This window comes from Melozone crissalis, unplaced genomic scaffold, assembly GCF_028551555.1.
Source record: "Melozone crissalis strain CALT ecotype California unplaced genomic scaffold, PUWL_Pcris_2 ptg000023l_1, whole genome shotgun sequence".
Lineage (NCBI taxonomy): Eukaryota > Metazoa > Chordata > Aves > Passeriformes > Passerellidae > Melozone > Melozone crissalis.
Genome location: NW_026535801.1, coordinates 17,311,669 through 17,330,785, shown reverse-complemented (window position 1 = coordinate 17,330,785; position 19,117 = coordinate 17,311,669). Strand labels below are relative to the sequence as shown.

The following is a 19,117-nucleotide window of genomic DNA, read 5'->3' as shown; positions in this document are numbered from 1 at the left end:
GGGTGGGCAACACCCTGATCCCCTAAACAGAGCACTGAGATTTCCTCCTATCCTTGTCCCATTTAAAATTCCTTGTTCTCAGCTCTCAAATACATGGCTGAAAGCTTGCAGAGTCTGAAGTTTGAGCACTTGTACCCCAGAGCAGCTAAACCATTTTCTGAAGCTGGAGTCACTGCAGTGGGCAATCCCCCTTGTACTGTGACATGGAGCACCCCCCTTATCTCAGCACAGCTGTTAGGAAATGCTGGCATTGCACCCCAGCACAAACACACCATTTTGCAATTATCATTGCGTAGTTACAAATGCAAACAAGTTCCAGATACCTTCTGCTCCATTAACCCACAACTAGACCTGAGACTGAACACTCTGCAACTTCTCATCATATAGCAGCAATTGCAGGGTAACCTATCAGTGCTAACAGCACTCTAAGGAGTGAGGATGGAAAACATTTCTGCATATACTGGCTAATAGAGATACTATAATTATTCCCAAAAATTCCCCATGGATGATGCAGGTCAGCCCAGGCATGAAAAAAGCAATGATACCCTATTTCAGTTTTTATACTGCAGAGTAATGCATCTCAACAGAAAGCATCCTAATGCACAAGATGAGGCTGACATGGAAGTCCATGACTAATCACTCCTGCCAATCATTTTGCAACAGCTGCCTTAACTGTGCCACATATCTGTAAGCAGCAGGGATTTTTTATTTGGGTGTAAGCAAGTTAGAACAGTGAGATTTCACAACTGTGTCTTTATCATCATCAATTATATCAAGGCCTTTATTATATATATATATATTTTAAAAACAGAGAGGGAGATTTTGCCATGGAAATGTTTATCCTTTAGAAGGACCTGCAAGGGAGCAGTTTGAACCCTGCTTGCAACATTGGACTGTTCTGCTGGGGTTTCCCCGCCCCCCATAAAAACCAAGATTGAGAACAAATAACACATTTCCCACCCACAGGGAAAACAAATAGCAATATGTAACTGCTGTTACCTGCCTCTAAATGCACTCAACCTGCATATTTTCTGCTTCATTTCCTCTAGAAAGAGGAACAGTAAAGCTTCTGTCAAAGAAATGGCTACAGCTGCTTTGACAAGATCTAAAGACTAACATCACTTAACCCAAAGTCAACAGCTTGTTTTCCAAAGGTTCAGAATTTTTAACAGAGATACATTATACCTCATCATTACACGTGTCCAAACAAACAAGTACTTTTGGTGAACAGCCAAAGTTAAAATTTCACTAATTTCACTAATAAGCAATCTGGGCCTGCCAGATCAAGATTAGAACCATCCTACTAGTACATATTTGAGCAAACAGCAAAAGCCTTTTAAAATAGGAGTATAGTCAAACAGGAGGCAGGAGACCATCCTCAAGGTTTCAGACATTTCTTGACATTGCAGCAGTTATTTAGCATTGCACTTTTAATTCTGGACTCCTTGCCATGTTTGCCCAATATTTATTCTTGGTACTCATTTATTCACCAGTATTTTACTCCCCCAGGTGAGATCTTTGGGTCTCAGATGTACAGTCAGTGTGCATCTCCTCCTAACCATTTCCATCACCCAGAAGGATAAAGGCTGCAAGCAGACCATTCTCCAAAAGGCACACCCAGCGTCCTTCTCAACCGAGTTCCCCTGTCTTCACTGGTCCTGCCAGATCCCTCCAAACTGCTAAACATGATGTATTCCTCTAACACCAATGCAAAGAAATTGCTGAATGTCCCAATTCCAGTTTTGAAGTCTGGATTATCTTTGCTCTGTTCCTCACCTCTCTGCCTTACCTTCATTTCCTTAATTAAACCATAAGGGAAGCATTACAACCAGCACCATAGCAGAAGCACTGTGAAGTGGGAGCTACTTGTACTTCTAATACCAGCCTATTTAGTGGGATTAAGCTCAAGTACTCACAAACTACACTAAAGCCCTCATGAACACTTTCAAGTTCATCCCAACACTCTTGCATAAAGATCTATGAAGGGATTTTAGCCTGAGGAAGCCTGGTAATTTAAACAAGATTATCCTTAATGGAAGAGCAAAGGAAGCAGATGGGGATGCTCACAAACAAAAACTCTGCTCCTCCTTGACCTGAGTCTTTGTGTCTCCCATCACCAAGTATGTGTTACTCCCTTTTCTTCAGCTTTCTCAGAACTGTACTTTTCTTAGCTATTTCCTTCCCCTCCTGTCCTCTTCACCACCACTACTGCTTGATCAAGTCAGCAGCAAACTACAGGCCCTCAGAAGCAGTTAACATGAATATATATTTGTTAATATGAATACATACACAAATAGTTCTTCCTTACCACTCCATACGGGCAGTGAGATATTCCATCTTAGACATGAAACAGCACTTTCAGTAAAAATGAGCCTGGAAACCCAGGTGTTACAGCCATGAGTATGCTAGGAGTATATCCAGAACAGAAAATACTCAGAAATTATTAGTTTACCTGTTTCTAGCTGGTGACTTCCCTGCATCCTCCTGGACAGACCCAAGGCGTGCAGACAACGTGGTAGCTGAAGAGTCTGGGTGAATCAAACTGCAGGGAAAGGAGCACGGTAGAGATGTTCGAGATATCTGTGACATCCAGCACATCAGAACAACTGTAATTAAAGTGCAGCTAATTGTCATGTTACCTCTCACTCACACCCATGATTGTAAAATAAGCAAGGGAACAGAGAGAGCTTTCCCCATCTGTAGGCCAAAGGTATGTGGAAGACAGTGCTCCTGTCTCCTTCCAAACTTAACTCTTGAACAATGCAGACTATTCCTACTTCCTGCACTATCCTGCCTTCCCACCTGCTTCCCTTATTTCCCTTTCTTACACATCCTCCTTTCCTACAGGTTGCTAATAGATACTTTGGCACTAAATCTCTCCAGTATACCATCTTTGCAATCCAAGCAATGCTACCCATAGCTACTGCTAGACAGCTTTTGCCAAGACAGCCTGACAACCTTCTGTAATTGTTTAACCTGATCCAAATCATCTCAGCCCTCCTTCTGTTTCCACCCCAGGAGGGAGAACAGCAGATGTTTGAGAACCATCTAAAGAAATTCCTGTTGGCAAAACTGTATCAGACCTAAGCCACTACAGGCCAACTGATTCAGCCACCCTGCTGTGCTCTAGCACAATAAATGCTCCTAGTGTGATAAATGCTCTTCATAAGAAACTGTAAGCAATGCAGCTTTGCCTGAGTAGCTGTACTTATCCAGAGTACACCATTCCTTCACTTTTAAAGGACATGGCCCTTCAAATAAGTTAAAGCAGGAACTCTGTGTTCCACCTGTTTGAAGAGCAGAGCCACGTCTGACAAGTACATGCACCATCAGTCTCCCCAAACGCTTTTCTCACTGCTTTGCAGCATCTTATCTCAGATACATTATTTTGGAAAGAGATAACTGCCAGGTTTTCTTTTGAAACAAACTACTTCTCATGCAGAAGCCATTATTAGAACACAACCTCTGCTCCATTATGAAGTTGTGAGTTGCCAGTTCCCATTGTGGCACCATTTAAATTCAGTATCTTGAGTTTAAATATCTTAAGATCAATCAGGAACTTACCAAACAGTATTTAAGAAAAGCACTGCAACCCACTGCAAAGTGCAACAAGCACTGACGAAAATGTTAATCCTGCTAAAGCAACAATAAACCACCTAATCCCAAATCTCTCTTCCTCTCACACATAAAAGAGGTCCACATTTACTCAGTGTCTCTCAAAAAGACTGTTATGAGTTATGAGTATTCCAACAATAGGGATTATTTTGAGTGCTACAAATAAAGATTCTTTCTTTACATGCTCATGTCTACAGGCTGCTGAACTGTCGTTATAAAGGCACTAACAACACATCCGAAGACAAAACTAACAATACCTTTAGTATTTTGTACATTTGAAGAGAAGATTCTGAGAACATCTACTTATTTCCCAATTCAAAATTTGGTAGTATTTATCTCATGCATTGTTACATTAACACTTTAAATGACCATAACATTAAACGAGAAGTACTTTTATTTATTTAGGCCTAAACCTGATAATTTAAATGCTTCCAGACAGAAGCATCATATTCTGAAAAGCAACATGCAAAGCAAGAGCCAGGGCATTTTCCAAAGATAGTAAATGGTTTGACAGGTTTTCTTTTAAATACCATCAGAAGAGCTGCTATGGGGCATATGTCACTAGCACTACCACTGAGATAAACAAGGGTTCTGACTCAAGACCTCCTCAGCAGTTTCACATCTGCCGGTTCTTCTGTTTTAGGGAAATGAGCACCAAATACCATACCTGACTATTTCTTCTTCCCCACAACACTAAATTAAACCAAGGTATTCAAAAAATAACTTGCATAGCACTTGAGAAGTACAGTGTTCTTTTACTTATGGTCCAAAAATAAAGATCCTCTCATTTGAGACCAATAGGAATAAATATACTTCGAAAGGAAATTGGAGGATCTTTAGAGGTCCTCTCTATTGTCCTTTCAATCCCACTTCATCTGAAACAGGTGGTTACTTCCATCACTTCTTTTTACCTACACAGAGAGTATTTCTTACATTCTCTTGCCTAATTTGAAACATGACAGGTAAAGCACCAGTGTTACACTGACTTGGCTCTCAACACAGTGGTGGTTAGATGGTGTGATTTTGGTTCTGTTTTTTTAAATTCTGAATACAAAAGCCTGCTCTGTCACTGGTATAAAATCACTGAATCAGTACAATAAAGGAAGAACTACAAATAAATTAAAACTTCACTAGAAATGTTTCCACATTTCAACGTGAAGAGAAGAATATTACAAGCACGCACAGAATTAGATTCTTTTTGCAGGAGCTGGAATCTAAGTTTACTAGGTGGAAACCACCAGCTTTTGTCTAGGCAGCCGTCAGCCTGAGAACAGTTGAGATTGCAGAGCTCAGCATGCAGCCACTGCCTTTACCTTTGCCAGGTGAGATCCTCCTCCAGGAAGATGTTGCGGCTGGCTTTGCGGCTCCCCACCGGCGTGCGTGGCTCGCCGGGATCCAGCACGGACACAGAGCACGCAGAATCCGACAGCGCGTTCAAGTCTTCCCCAATGGAGTTGCTGTCTGTGGAGTGTGCGTAGCTTAAGGCTATTTTCCGGCAGTAGGTGCAGGCTCGGAGATCCCCTATGGAAAAGGGAACCAGAGAGTGTGAGCGAACAGGAACAAACAGAACTCTGTTCCTGCAGGATCAGAGGTGTATAGTGGTGCAAACAGAAGGATTTTCTGTTTCAAAACCTCTTTGCAAGTCTAATTCTCATACTCTCTTAAAGGGCAAAACCCTGGATAATTACACACTCAGGGAGTTTTTCCAAGGCAAATGATACCTAACACAGGATCAGTGAAAGAGGAGAGAGAAGAGAAACAAGGAGAGGAAGAGGGAGGGAGAAGACACGTGCCCACTGAAATGATGGCAGAACCGCCAGTCAGATATGACACACCAGCTGATGTCTAGAATTTGGTAACTGGTATTTGAAAGATTTTCCCCCAATCCTCAATTAAAACATGTAGCTCATACTTTAAAACTACTGTTACTCAGAGCAGTTTTTCCTCAGGCATACTTTATTGTACTGGACACTCTTATTCAATAGTGTCCATATTTGCTTTGTAGTGTGGTAAAAATTAGCAGGCGTGGCATAATCCCCCATCTTTCATAGAGAAACTGGTAGAATTAGGTCCTGTGATTCTTTTTTCTTGTTTTTAGGCCCACTACAGACCTGTACAGCATTTTCTAGAAGATGTCAGGATCTCAGATGCAGTAAACCAAACAGAGCTGAGCACACAGAGACTGCTCTGTTTCGCAGTAAATAAACCCTACCTGTGTAGCCCATGAATTTTCCAGGGATTTCCTGATTGCAGCATCGACTACAAAAGATCTGCCCACAAAGTCGACAGTGGTGCCTCCTTCGGAAAGTGGTGAATTTCTCACTACAGTCGTAACATTCTTTGCACTGGCTGTCAGGCATCCAGTACTGCTTCAAGTCACTGTCCTACAAGAGAGGACAGCAGATGAAAGCTTTTTCTTTTGTAAATAAGAAAACATGCTTAGTTTCATGACTCTTTGTAGACTATGCTTATGGAAAAGAAAATTTCATATCCACATATCTGTGCACGTGTGCACACACTCTTGCATAAAAGCACACAAAGGATTTTTCATGTGGTTTTACAGGGAGTCAGAAGGCTGAGAGCTCTGAATTAAGAGAATAAATCCAGTAGGACTTTGCCTCCTTGATCCAAAATGGAAGCAAAGCAGAATTAAACTACCAGAGGATGTAGACAGAAGTCAAAAATAAAAAAATATATGAAGTAGCAATTGCCCTCGCCTCTCATTTGCCCCAAGCCCATGAGAGATCCTCAGCTAGCAGAGTTTTAAAAGGAGAAGAAAAAAAACCCCACCACATATCAGTTGAAGCTGTTATCTAGGAGTAAATCAAGTTACCAGAAATTATCACTGCAGGAAGATAATTTCAACAGCTAATATTGGGATATGTTTTGAAAGGATTATAGATACACGTAAAAAGTTTTATTATTTGATCTAATTCTTCAACATTTCAGTAAACAGTTGGAAAAGCCTATCCCAGATTGATTCTGTTTCAAAATTCCAGGTTTACTGCTATGTGAAGAAAACTGAAATTCACATTCAGCAGACAACAACATATATTAATTGAAAGCATTGGTATAGCCACAGGAAAAACAATCTTAAAAAGAGAGAGTTAAAACTTCCATCGCTGTAGAAGCTATAGAGGAAGACAAACTCTCAATTGTGATTCTGAGCACACCAGCTGCAACTCCCATGGATGGACACAACTGCTAATGGTCACATGACAGCCCTGCCTGGGCAAGAGTTCAGTTCTGGCAAAAAGCCTTTTCAGAGGGACTGAATACTCCAGGGTTTTCTTAGGAAGAGAAACTGCTGCAAGTATTACCTCAAAACAATCACAGAAGAGAGGAATCACACAAAAGAAAGGGGATCCCTCCTCTCGTTTTCACATAATCAAAAAAACCCCATTGGGTTTATTTTTGGATATTCACACACTAAAGTTTGACATAGCTGGTACATCAATTTTGAGACCAAAGCAGTTATGATCAACAACACAACACTTTCATGCTGTCCTCAGGCAAGAAAACCCACACAGAAAGAAGCTGAAGACTGCTCAAGACAGTCTAGTGTTTTAGAGAAACTTGAACTTTAAGATAAACACAGCTTCAAGCAGGGAAAGCTTTGCCAAGGAACTGCTGCAAAGCTGCAGGGGATGCCATATAACAGTTTTTGTTGCAACACTGCATGATAAGCCAGGTCTCTGGATCTACCACATAGAGAGAGGCTGTTCCAGACACCAGTGCTGTGCCGCACTTGCATGTGACTGTGTCCAGAAACCCAGTCACTGCTGGTCACACCTCCCAGCTCTCTGCTCTCCTTGCAGGCTGCTCTTGCCCATGAGGGAGGGTTGAGAACAAAGTTTGGCATGCCTTAGCAGTAGAGGCTCATTAGAAAAGCACCTTCCAGAATCTGATACAAGCTTCCCACAAAAAGTAAAGAGGTCTCCTGTAGAGGCAGGCCAAGTCCACAGCAGGAACAAACTTTTGCCTGAAGTGACTCAAGCAAAACATGGCTGCAGTCAAAGGCAGTGATGCATTATCTTTTTAACAGAAGTCAGCATGCTGACAACTAACAGACTGTTTCCAGAAGACCTGGTCATATTCATTTACTGCTGTATCCTGTCTGTTTCAGCACTCCTCCAGTAGCTTCAAATACATCTGAAAATCTCTAGGGCCTTCAGAAGTTGCCACAAACTGAAATTTTAGTAAGGGGTGTACTCAATGCCCTGCTTACTGCAATGAAAGGCTTCTGCTTCACTCTCAAAAATCTTGCCCCTTTCTATCAAAGCAAGATTATTCTTACAAGCAGAACAGCACGGGAAGCTAAGTAAGTTTACTCAAAGTCTACCTATAAAAGCTATCAAGCCAAAAGCTGTTTCCTTCCTCTACCAATTTTTAATCAAATGTACTTTTGCCTGCTCATGTCTTGCCCACAAACATAGCTATTTATACCCTCACTTATAAATAGGGGTGGATTCTTTCCTCAGCTAGAGCCTCTTCTTAAAGGTACGGTCCAACTCAGCAGATGGAGATAAAATCAGCAAGTCAGTAGCAACCACCAGACTCTTGTCTATAATTGAAATTAATTAACAGGGCACACTTTTCAAGCAAATATTGCTGACCAATCAGTACCACAATAAGTAGTAGATTTAAACCACTCTAAGAATTCTCATTACTATTTGTGACAGTTAATGTGTTTCACCTGTCCATGGTTAGCCTTCCGGGGAGAAAACTATTAGGAGGTTTTTTTTCACTAGACTGGGTAACACTTAAGTGGGAAGGAGTCTAAAAAGAGAGCATCTGGTCCAAGCACAAGAAGCCAAGTAAACACAATGATTCACCTCCCCAGCATGACAGATGTTTGGCAAGTCAAAAGTCAGCATCAAATGAAATTGTTTCCCCTGCATTCGCACAATGCTTTTCGAGTTTATTTGCTCATTCTTCAAACATCCAGAAAAAAAAAAATCCCCATGATGTATCTAAAAAAGAGCTCAGAAAAGCCTAGTAAAGAGTTAATTTTCTAGATGATTTGGCCTACAAATCCTTCAAAAGAAGTACCTGGCTCTTCCCCTCCATGATTTCTTTGAGGCGTTTTAAAACAGTGCTGAGGCTTCTTAACTGAACTGCAGTTCGAGGATCATGACCTCCAAGAGGCGGCTCTACTTTCCTCCGATTGTCTGGAAGGGAAGAGAGAAATATTCATTCCTTCCACATACATCAACACCCACATCACAACACAAAGCCCCATTAGAGGGAAAAACATTCACGTATAGATACATTGTACAAAGTTACAACGTGTATGGCTCCTTGCCCTTGATGCCAGACAGTTTGCTGCGACTGACATTTTAAATACCACCCTCTGTGTTTACAAGAAGCCATTTAAGTTCTCTGAGAATGAAAACATCTTTCAAAGAAGTGATTTTCAACCTACTAGATGAAGCTTGTAGTAGTCTGTTACAAAGCACTGAGGTCTCATTTTTAAAATGCCCTCTAGGATACTTGCAAAATAATTGCTACAATACACACACTCATTCTAGGAGTAGTAAAAGTAAATGCTTTGACCTGAACTTATTTAAAAAATACTACAGCAAAAAAATCAGAACTCTATTGCTCAGTTCCTATTAAAAACAGTAATTCAGAAGTTCACATTTTCAAGAGGTTTGGGGTTTTTTGTTTGGTTTGGTTTTTCTCTAACAAAAACAACAGGTTGTTGAGAATTTGTACAGTCATTCTTGATTAACTATAGCAAAGAGACTTCCTGAATAAAAATGCAATGCAGTTAATTACTTTGAATCATTGCTGAACAAATGACAAATAGGCTCCTTCTCCCCAGGAAGATTTGAAATCACAGCTCTCTATTTACCTAAACCCTTAAACATTTTCAGAGTCTCTTTCCCAGATTAATAACTTTCTGAATAGTTTAAAGTTTCTTACCAGCTTCGTTGCTCTCCATCTGACTAGTGTTTTATCTAGCTTGCCCCAGCACAGGAAGAGCAGACATGGCTGCTCCCTGTTTACTGCCTGAGCTGTCCCTGATGTCAGCAGAACGCTGACAGCTCTGCCTGAAGCCCGTTAACCGTTGCTGTGCACTGACAGCTGCGCTACTGCTCCGCGTGCTGCAGAGCAAAGCCCTCCCTTAATGGGACTCAAACTGTGGGATTCCATGCCTCCTCTTCAGCTTCTCAGGAGGTATTCTTAGTCAATCAGCCCACGTTTTGCTGCTATGTACAACAAAGAATGCACATTTTCCTTTTTAAGAAAAGAAACCCATTTCTGTAACTGGCCACTTGGAGTGGATTTCTTTTTAAAAATCAAACAGACTTTGGGGCAGTACAAAGTTCAGTATTTTAGGGTGATTAAGGGGACCTTCATATTTCAGGAAGACATTGATAATACCAGAGAAACCTCTGGCTCCTCCTTACTTTTATCACAAGATCTGTGCTGCGTTTACTTCCTGGTACTTCCTCCGAATTCAAGAGTATCTCCTTTCCAGGAATGTTGCTTCCAATTCAAAGAATTATCACATCTACTGCCTAACTACCAATAAATCTGGTCAGGCAAGTGACTTCCAAAAACAAACATACACAGCACTGAGGAAATGCCACAGGTAACTCCACACTGATTCTTGTTAGTTAAATGCCCTTTCCTCTGTTCCATAAAACAATGTCAGAACGATGTCACCCACATGAGAAAAAGTGGGCCATCAGCAGTAGCAGCACATGGCCAACCTGTTTATACTAGAGAAACTGATTGATTCCCAGATTAAAATTCAGCTGGTTCTTTTCCTTCTCAACAATGAGATTTGTCCCTTTCTGAGCAAAAACACTGTATAGCAAGAAAGTAAGAAGTGAACATTCCTGCAGTAAAGGAAACACTGTCCAAAACACCATCCTTCAAAAAGAATTCCCAGGTATCAATCTTAGGTTAATTCGTACCCCTGATCCAAACTGCATTATTATAAGTTAATTTTTAACTTCTACAGCTCAAAAAAACAGTTAACTTATTTCAACAGTAAACATAATCCTTCCTATATGCATTTATGGTTGCTGATCCTTGGTAAAAACTAAGGAAAAACTCTAAAGTATAGAAATATGTTTTCAGAGAGTTTCATAACTCTACAGTATTTTAGCATTCATTTTACAGTGAATGACAAAACAAAAACACCACAAGAACTACCTTGTTGCAACCTATAGTTTCAGTTTGTAAGAGAAGTGACCATACTGAACTACACAAAAGGTAGAGATTCACACAGTTTCAACAATTAAAAAACAGAACTGCCAGATATACTAGTTTTGCTAATATTAAACAACATAAATTGCTTTCTAATTACTTGCTGCCACAGCATAAAATTTCATATTCAATTCACTTTCACAGTTCAAACATCACATCTTCCTGAAATCACTGCCATAAAAAGTACTGCCCTTAACTTCATTTTATAGCACATATTTTCGTGTTCCAAAATCTTTTTGATTAGAAAAGATGCTGTGGTAGTAATTCACACTCCACAGTGGTTTCCAATAAGTACCACATGCTTTCCTCAGGCCCTCTTGCCCTATATGATCACTGGCCATTCCTTGGCTCCTGCTGAGCTCCTTTGCCACTCCCGATCGCTGCCAGTCTGCTGCAATTGTCTAGCATTAACAGCATTATCCTGCATGACAGCGTAACAAGCTAGAAGTGCTTTTACTACCCATGCTCCCTCTGCAGCAGTCAGCATTTCCAGGTCTCCTTAAACAGGATTTGCAAGCTGTGACATTATCTCAGTGACAATAGTCTCATTGTTGGACCATTTTGGTTCAATCCAGCACCTTGAAAGCCCTCATCTGACAGCACAGCACACGCAGTCCAACACAACCAGCACACAAAGATGCAACAGACTACCCAAGAGAGAGGCCACAGGAGCCATTGCAGAGTCTCAGCACTGGCTCTTCAGCCACACAACCCTCAGAGCATCTCTGACATCAGCCAGGCATCCAATGCTCCTCCTATTTTCACAAAAGCCAGTAAGGAGCTATTTCAATGTTTTTGTGTAAGCAGAGCTGAAGGGAAGCACAGAACTGAACCCTACATAACTGCTGCCAGACAGTGTTCTCCAGCACCCACCATCCCTCCATGCTGTTCTGCACTTGCAGCTGTCAGATAGCACAGGCCCAAGCAATGACATGTGCTGCACAGACACTACAAGCTAATGGGCAGATGAGGGGTGAGGGTCAGCATCTTCAGGAGCAATTTCATTTCATCACTATTTAGAGACACCAGAAGCAAAGTTTTATTTATTTATTTATTCATTTCCGTTTGCTTAACTTGATACACTATTTAAGATTAAGTAAGCTAGAGAGACCTTTGTGAAGCGCTTATATATTCTCCTGCCTACACTTGCCCATGTTATTAAGTATCTAAGTAATGGCAAAGCCTGGAGAGACATTTACAGGCCTGCGGACACAGGGCTACAAGAAAACTTAACTCAGACACCTCTCTGTCACTGAAGTCAGTGGGTGACCCAATTTACCAATCTGGATGTTTAAGTAAATCCCTTCACTTATTTTCCTGCTTTTCACCATTTAGATAAAATAATAATTTCTAAGATTATTTGTGCAGGCCAGCATCAGCTGCAACAGCAGAAATAAAATTCTGTTACTCAAAGACAATCCTCAAAGACCTAATTATTCAGCACTACTTAAGGTCAAAAAGGAAAGAAAAAGAATTTTCTAAAGTTTGCTTCAAAAAACCCAATGCCTGACTTTTAGAGAAGGAAAGTGCAAGTATTTTTCCCCCTCTTCAAACAAAGTGAGATGGCCTAAAACACTCCCCCAAACCTTCTCACTAATCCAGTACACTTTTACATGTGTCACACAGAGCTCATATTTGTTACAGCACCAAGGTTGTTTGGGAGAAAATACTCAACAGCAAGTCAGGCTGCTCAGCACAAGGTACCACAGAAATCTCTTCAAAAAATGAGCAGCACTTCCTGCTTGTCTTAACTTTACTTCTTTTCAGGCTAATTCATTATGACATTTTTTTAAGCATATTTGCATCCAAACCCAGAGATATGAAAGGAGGTCCTGAAAAAGAGCTGGAATAATACAGAAACAGTTCCTCCCACACTCCTTAAACTAAATCTTATTCCCTGGCTCCCTAATCCCAGAGGAAGTCAAACAGCAAGATTACTTCTGCCTTCTGAGTATCAAACAACATACTTCACCTGAAGGTTTCCAACATCTAATCCCCAGGCAATTTCCAAGAGATTACAAGAGGTACCAAGTAAAAGCAAACTGGTTTATCAACCAAGAGCATACGGCTGTTCTTGAGACATTTGAGAAAATTCTTTAAGAAAGAGCCCAAGCAAACAAAACAAAAATCTCAAATAAATAAATTAGTTAACCTCCTTAGTTGGTTCACTGGAAGCACAACTAAAAAGATCAAATACTACTAGAGGGCAAGGAGGAAGATGAAGAACATGTTTAACTAAGCATGCAATGACTTAGGTAAAAATGCTAGTTCTCTGTACTAGACTTTTGACTGGCTACCAAAACTACCCATCTTTCTGAAAATCCCATACACATTAACAACATTTAGGATCTGATTTGTTTGCACTAGGTACCACACTCTTGGAAACACTGCCTTGCACAAGATTGTTACTCAGTTTAGCAGTTTCCTCAAGGCTATCATCAACAGCCAACAGTAACCAGTCAGATCTCAAGAGGGACCCCTGTAATCAACTTCCTAGCTCTTTCACATCTTCATAAAGCCATTACACAGTTGCACCTTTGAAATTACAATCAATCCACATACCAGCTAAAAGATTCATACAGAATCTGGCAATAGTTTAGGCAGGATTGAAAAAAAATAAAAAATCTTAAGCACAACCTCCTATTCAATTCTTTTTAAAACAACTACAAGCAAAAACCTTGATTTACAACTCCCCTGAAGACCCAAACACCAAATCCATCCAGACTAAGCATTAAAGTAAGAGGTAGCATGTGGATGTTAAGAAACTGTAGTCTCTTAAGACAAAGCAGAAATGTTCAGGATCAAAGTTCAGGTGACTTTAAAACACTGGATGTGTTTTGGCAGCCTCTTCTGCTCCAGACTGTTTTCCAATTAAAAGAGCAGAGCCCCAACAAGAAGTTATCTTGCTGGAACATCAAGAAGGGTGGAGGGTTATGAGGTTAAAGTGCAACCTTACTAACAGAAGCAGCGTAGCCTGATACTAAATTCTGCTATGCATCTAGACACTCAGTGAGCCTGTGCTCACATCCTTCCACCTCCCCCTGAAGCATCCTGGCTAGTGCAACATTGTCTTATAGAACAAAGAGCTGAAATTACCCAGAGTTGCAGAAGATCTTCTTTGCAGCTCACCGCTCAGTTGTTTTTTGTAAGGGATTGGTGATCTCAGAGACTGAGCCCTCGTGGGATGCTGAGGACTGGACCAGCCACCACTCAATGCTTGTGGATCACTCTGTCCTGCCTCTGCTCTCTCTGCTGAGGATGAAAGCCTCCCATCATCTAGAGTTGACAAAAAGCAAGAAACCCCTGTTCAGACATGATAAAGAAAACCAGTAGTACATGCAAAGCTAGGGTTAAAAAACTCTCACAAAACAGCTTTTAGATCATAATTAAACAAAACAAATGATTTTTTAGTTTTATAAGTACTATACATATCATAGAAACAGGACAGTAGGCTGTCTTCAAGGCTCAGGCTATTTCAGATATTCTCTAATGTGAAAAGTGTCAAAAAAACCCTGGCAGATTATTCATGAATCCCAATGTGAATTATTCTTGCAAAATAGAACAGTTACACTTGACCATCAGCTTCTGCCTTGAAAAGAGATTTTCAGTTACTTTACAAGTCAGTACTGAGGTCACAGTAAAGTTACCACAGCCTTTAATTTCCATCAGCAGATCAAGTATAGACAGGTTCTCATTGATTCCAGTAAGATGCACATTTCATGTGTTGTTTCAAGGTTGTTTTCTCATTCACTTAACAAAAGACATTGCTGACTCCAGCTACTTTCGTCAGAACAAAACAAGTGAAGCCAATATTGACCACATTTTATGCTACTTTCAATAAATTAGCAATGACAGGTGCTACTCCAGTATGCAAACTAATAGGAGTCATACCAAGTAATTATTTTTCATTCTGCATAAGAAGAGCCTGAACAGATCAGTTACACAAAAAGCTGTTTGGCTCTTTTCCCCCAGCTCAAACATTGCTGAAGTATGCTTAACAAAGCTGGATAATGAACAGACTAAACAAAAGCAGCTGACCAGTGTGCCATCTCCAGTAAAAGGGATACACAGACTTTGCACAAAATCCAGGTGGCTTTCATTTACCATTCTTAGCAGGATCTCTCTTTGAAACAAAAAGGAACTCACACAATTCTTCCAGAGTTTGTCCAGTGAGAACATATTTAATGACACATGCAGCACAAAGGCCAAAATCACATAATACTTTTTAACACACAAAACTTTCACAACACTTCAGACTTCTTGATGGGGAACACCTAAGCCATGCAAATTAAGTGTGGACTTCCTGCTTTATTGCAGGTCAGCTGTCACCCAGTTGCAGGTGTGAGATGCACAGGAAGGCGAGAGGTGGATGAAGTCTGAAGTAAGAACTTGCACTGGAAGGACAAGCACACATTTTGCTCATGGAGGCTGGCAGAGGGTTACTCCTACTTTCAGCCCAGAAAAAAAAAAATCATACAGGCAAAGGAAATTCTGATGTCAAGCTAAGAATCTATACAACAGTACCTGCTAACTGGCTTGTCTTAGACCTTCATGGGCAGCTACAGATTTCCAGCTGCAAGACACTGGCATTCTTTCCTAATAAAGCTCTCCTACACCACCCAAAAGCCAGATGCAACATCTCTCACAAGAGAGCTGACATCAGCCCTTTGACATTATGCTTCTCTGTTCAGAGGTGTTTTCACAAGCAGCAAACAGCACGCACATGCCACGCCCACACATCCCCCAGCACCCACCTTTGCTGAAACGGAAGAGATTTACAAAAGAGCTGTAAGCTGATTTAAAGGGAGGCTCGTCCTGGTCAGGAGTCAGGGGTTTGAAGTGAGTGAGATGCGATGGGCTGCTGGGAGAACGAGGTAGGTCACTGCTGGAGTCCAGTGTCGGAGAGCGTTTCTCATCTGCAGCCATTTCAGGTGCCCTAGAAAGAGGTCAGCAGCACACATTACACAAGGGAGGGTGAGACAGAACCTCCTCAGCCTTCTGAGCAGGAGACGTCTCAATGGATCCCAGAGGACAGACATTCACCCAATTGACCACAGGCAGCTGCTATCAGCACAGACCAAGAATGCCAGAGGAGCCCATGCCCCCTGCCCAGCCACTGACAGAGAGCAGCACCTCTGCAGAGTGTAATGCAGAGTGCCTACTTAAACAGCCAGAGCAACAAAATAAACAACCACTACACTGATGACACACTGCAGCAGAGGCTTATGAGAACTTGAAGTTTTCAAGTGGAGACTCTGCAGGCATACCACAAAGAAGTTTTAACCTTGACAGCTTTTCTCCTAATGTTGTGACTTCTGCAGCCCTTGTAACAAAACTGAGAACAGGCATGCCTGAGCAAGCATAAGGCAGACTTGTTGTTTGGCCAGGTTAACTTCAGAGTGAGAAGTAGAATGAACTACAAACAAGAACAGGACTGAAAGGTTAATTTTGGTAGGAAACTGTTTCCCTCCCCTCTGCATTACAAAACAGGCCCTTGTGCAGGTTACCAGGGAAGCAACTCAAACTGTGGTTTACTTGTTGTCAAATCTAACACCTTCAAACATCATCATTTTCGCAAGCAGCTCCATTTAGGAAAAACAAACAAAAACCCCAAACCACTTTCTGTATTAGAAGAAGCCATACTTGTAAACCCTATTTTCTGTGTACCAAAGCTGCCATATAGCCAAGAGTCATACTTTTCCCCAGCCCACACTCTTTAAGCTGATCAGACACCCCATTTCTTTCACAACACCTCACTCAGCCTGCATTTCTAGCCTGCTGGGCTAAGGTGCTTACTAACTTCATCTTTGTTTAAGAAAGATTTAGTGAAATGTTTGAGAGTAGGAACACAGGCAGCTGAGCTGATGGAGCCTATGAGCAATGGCTGATTTTTACTGTGCCAAGGATCAAAACCCCTTATGAACCTGCTACCTGCTTAGCAGCTGATAGCCACTTCTTCATGACATAACAATTTCCAGTTCCCACAATTGTTCCCTAGAACTTTCAGGTATGTATTGCTCACTAGAACATTTTCTTCCAAGTTCCAAGAAGCCACACTGCAAGAAATTTGTGCAGTCCAGAGAAAATCATCATGGTCACCAGGTGACACTGAAAGTGCTGACAAGCAGCTCATGTGGCAAAGTTTGACTTCTCCTACAAAGAATACCAAAAAGATGTGTGTGCAAGTCATTCACATGACTGCTCAGTGGACTTCTGCTTGCTGCTCTGTACTTCAGCTCAGAGTTTCTTTTGCTATTCACATGTCCTCAGGAAAAAAAAGCAGAGAGGCATCATTTACAAGAGAGCAGAGAGACATCATTTACTAAGTTTCAAGAGAAACTTTGTTCAGATTCTTTATGTAAGGCTGAATCTCAGTCTTCCACATACCCCTCAATCAGGGTATGTCGTTTTGTGGTTCATTTCACCAGTATTATTCAAACAGGTGATTTGAATGTACTTAAACATGAGAGTTCATGGAACACTTTCCTTGAAACACACTCTTCAGGTAAATTTGGAATTGTTTCTTCAATCTTAAGGGAACTAATAGTTTGCTTTTTAAATGCTGAACATACAGCAAGGGTGTACCTTCACACACAGTACCACATTAAAGATCCCACTATGAAGTCAATTTTGTAGGAAACTATGTTCATATTTCAGCAACTGACTATAGCCTGGCAAGATAAGAGTTACAAGCAAGTCTCTGAATGTGCATTAAATATGTACATATATATGTGTGTATATATATATACATGTATGTGTGTGTGTGTGTACTATTAGAAAAACTTGTGTTTCAAGGGGGAAAAAACCATAATAACTGCTTCTGTCACAGCAATATTGGTCTAATTAAAACTCTTAAGAAGAACAGCATTATACCTAACATTAGCCCCAGAAACACCTAGATTTTCTGTGCTGTACAACACACTAGCTGTGGAATCTATCAGCCTTTCTATGCTTTAGCTGTCCCACTAAAGGGAAAATACTCCCCACTCCCACCACAGGGAGTATTTCCCACAGGAAACCAAGAAATAGTCACTCCTTTGTATAATATGGGAAAAGGGAAAGCAAGGTGCACATATCGGTCAACGAGCAGAAAACCAGAGTACATTCCTCACAGGATCCCCACCAACAGTCACGGGGAATGCATCTAAACCCCCTCGAAGCTGCAGCTTCAGCAATCACCAACTCACCGCCGATAAAACACGGAGTGCGAGGGTGGCCGTGAGCTCCCTCCCCACCACTGCTGTTCCTGCAGAGCAGGGCCGGGACATCCCGCGTCCCACAGAGCTGCCCGGAGCGGCTCAGGGCCAGACGGACACGGCCCCTCCCTCCTAAACACACACACACACACACACACTGCCGGGCACCCGGATAGCGCAAAGCCACCCGCAATTCGGACATAGCTGCGTGACTGACACGCTTCCCCTCCAACCTCGGCGCAGGGCACAGCTGCTCCGCTCTCCCCTCCGTGAAGGGGACACCGCCGCCTTCCCCCGCCTGGGCGGCAGACCCGGAGATCAGCTGCGACGGGACGCGCGGACGCGGTGGGCAGCGACCCCCGGAGAGCCGCCGCCGGCCGCTACCAGGGGCCGGCCCGGGCAGCCCAGAGAAGGCGGGCGGAGCAAGGGTGCGGCGGAGCAAGGGTGCGGCGGAGCGGTGCCGGCGGCGCGGCCCTGGCGGGCGGTGCTCACCTGCTGCCCGCGGCTGCTGCCGGTGCTGGGGCGGCACCGCCGCTCTTCCCTCACCGCCCGGCCCGGCGGCGCCAGCCCCGACCAACCGCCCGCCGACCGCGCCGCTCCCGCGCAGGCATCGCCAATCGAAGCTCCGCGCACTCCACCCGCCGGCAGCGCCCGGCCCCGCCCCGCGGCCCTTCCCGGTTGCTCCGGCCGGGCGCGGCACACTCGGCTGCTGCTTCGGGAGCCGCTGGCAGTGCGGCGAGCCGGTGTGTCCCCCGGGAACTCGGAGTACACCCTATTTCATTAATATTCCCTTCTCTTCTATTCCCGCCCCGAGGTTCCTCCCCGGCCACTCTCCCCGCCACGCCCCAGCCCCAGAGAGGTGCCCGCTGCTGCCCCCGGGGCCGTGGTGTCGACACCGCCGCCCCAGCGCCAGCGGAGGAGCCCGTGCCCGCTGTGTGTACCGCATCCCCGGGCTGGGGTGCTCTCCCTGGGCCACGCCCGAGCCCCCCGGTGCCAGCGGGTTCCCCGTGCCGGCGGGCACTCACTGCGCGGGAGTGCCAGAGCGCAGAACGCGCCCGGCCCGGAACGGCAGCCGCGCGGTC

General features: G+C 43.0%; 1 protein-coding gene across 3 annotated transcripts in view; it reads right to left on the bottom strand.

Annotated features, from left to right (window-relative positions):
* Window positions 1-18,607, bottom strand: part of PIKFYVE (phosphoinositide kinase, FYVE-type zinc finger containing) — a 63,623-nt gene extending 45,016 nt beyond the window's left edge. For 2 of the 3 annotated variants that reach the window (XM_054277902.1, XM_054277903.1), the window contains exons 1-7: window positions 18,528-18,607; window positions 15,594-15,775; window positions 13,936-14,115; window positions 8,668-8,786; window positions 5,828-5,999; window positions 4,929-5,136; window positions 2,453-2,542 (exon numbers count right to left, since the gene is read on the bottom strand). In XM_054277902.1, coding sequence (XP_054133877.1) covers window positions 2,453-2,542; window positions 4,929-5,136; window positions 5,828-5,999; window positions 8,668-8,786; window positions 13,936-14,115; window positions 15,594-15,765 — 941 coding nt within the window. In that variant the 5' untranslated portion in view covers window positions 15,766-15,775; window positions 18,528-18,607. Of the gene's footprint in view, window positions 1-2,452; window positions 2,543-4,928; window positions 5,137-5,827; window positions 6,000-8,667; window positions 8,787-9,543; window positions 9,635-13,935; window positions 14,116-15,593; window positions 15,776-18,527 lie in introns of those variants that run through there. The other variant, XM_054277904.1, reaches the window with a different exon arrangement.
* Window positions 18,608-19,117: the final 510 nt, after the last annotated feature.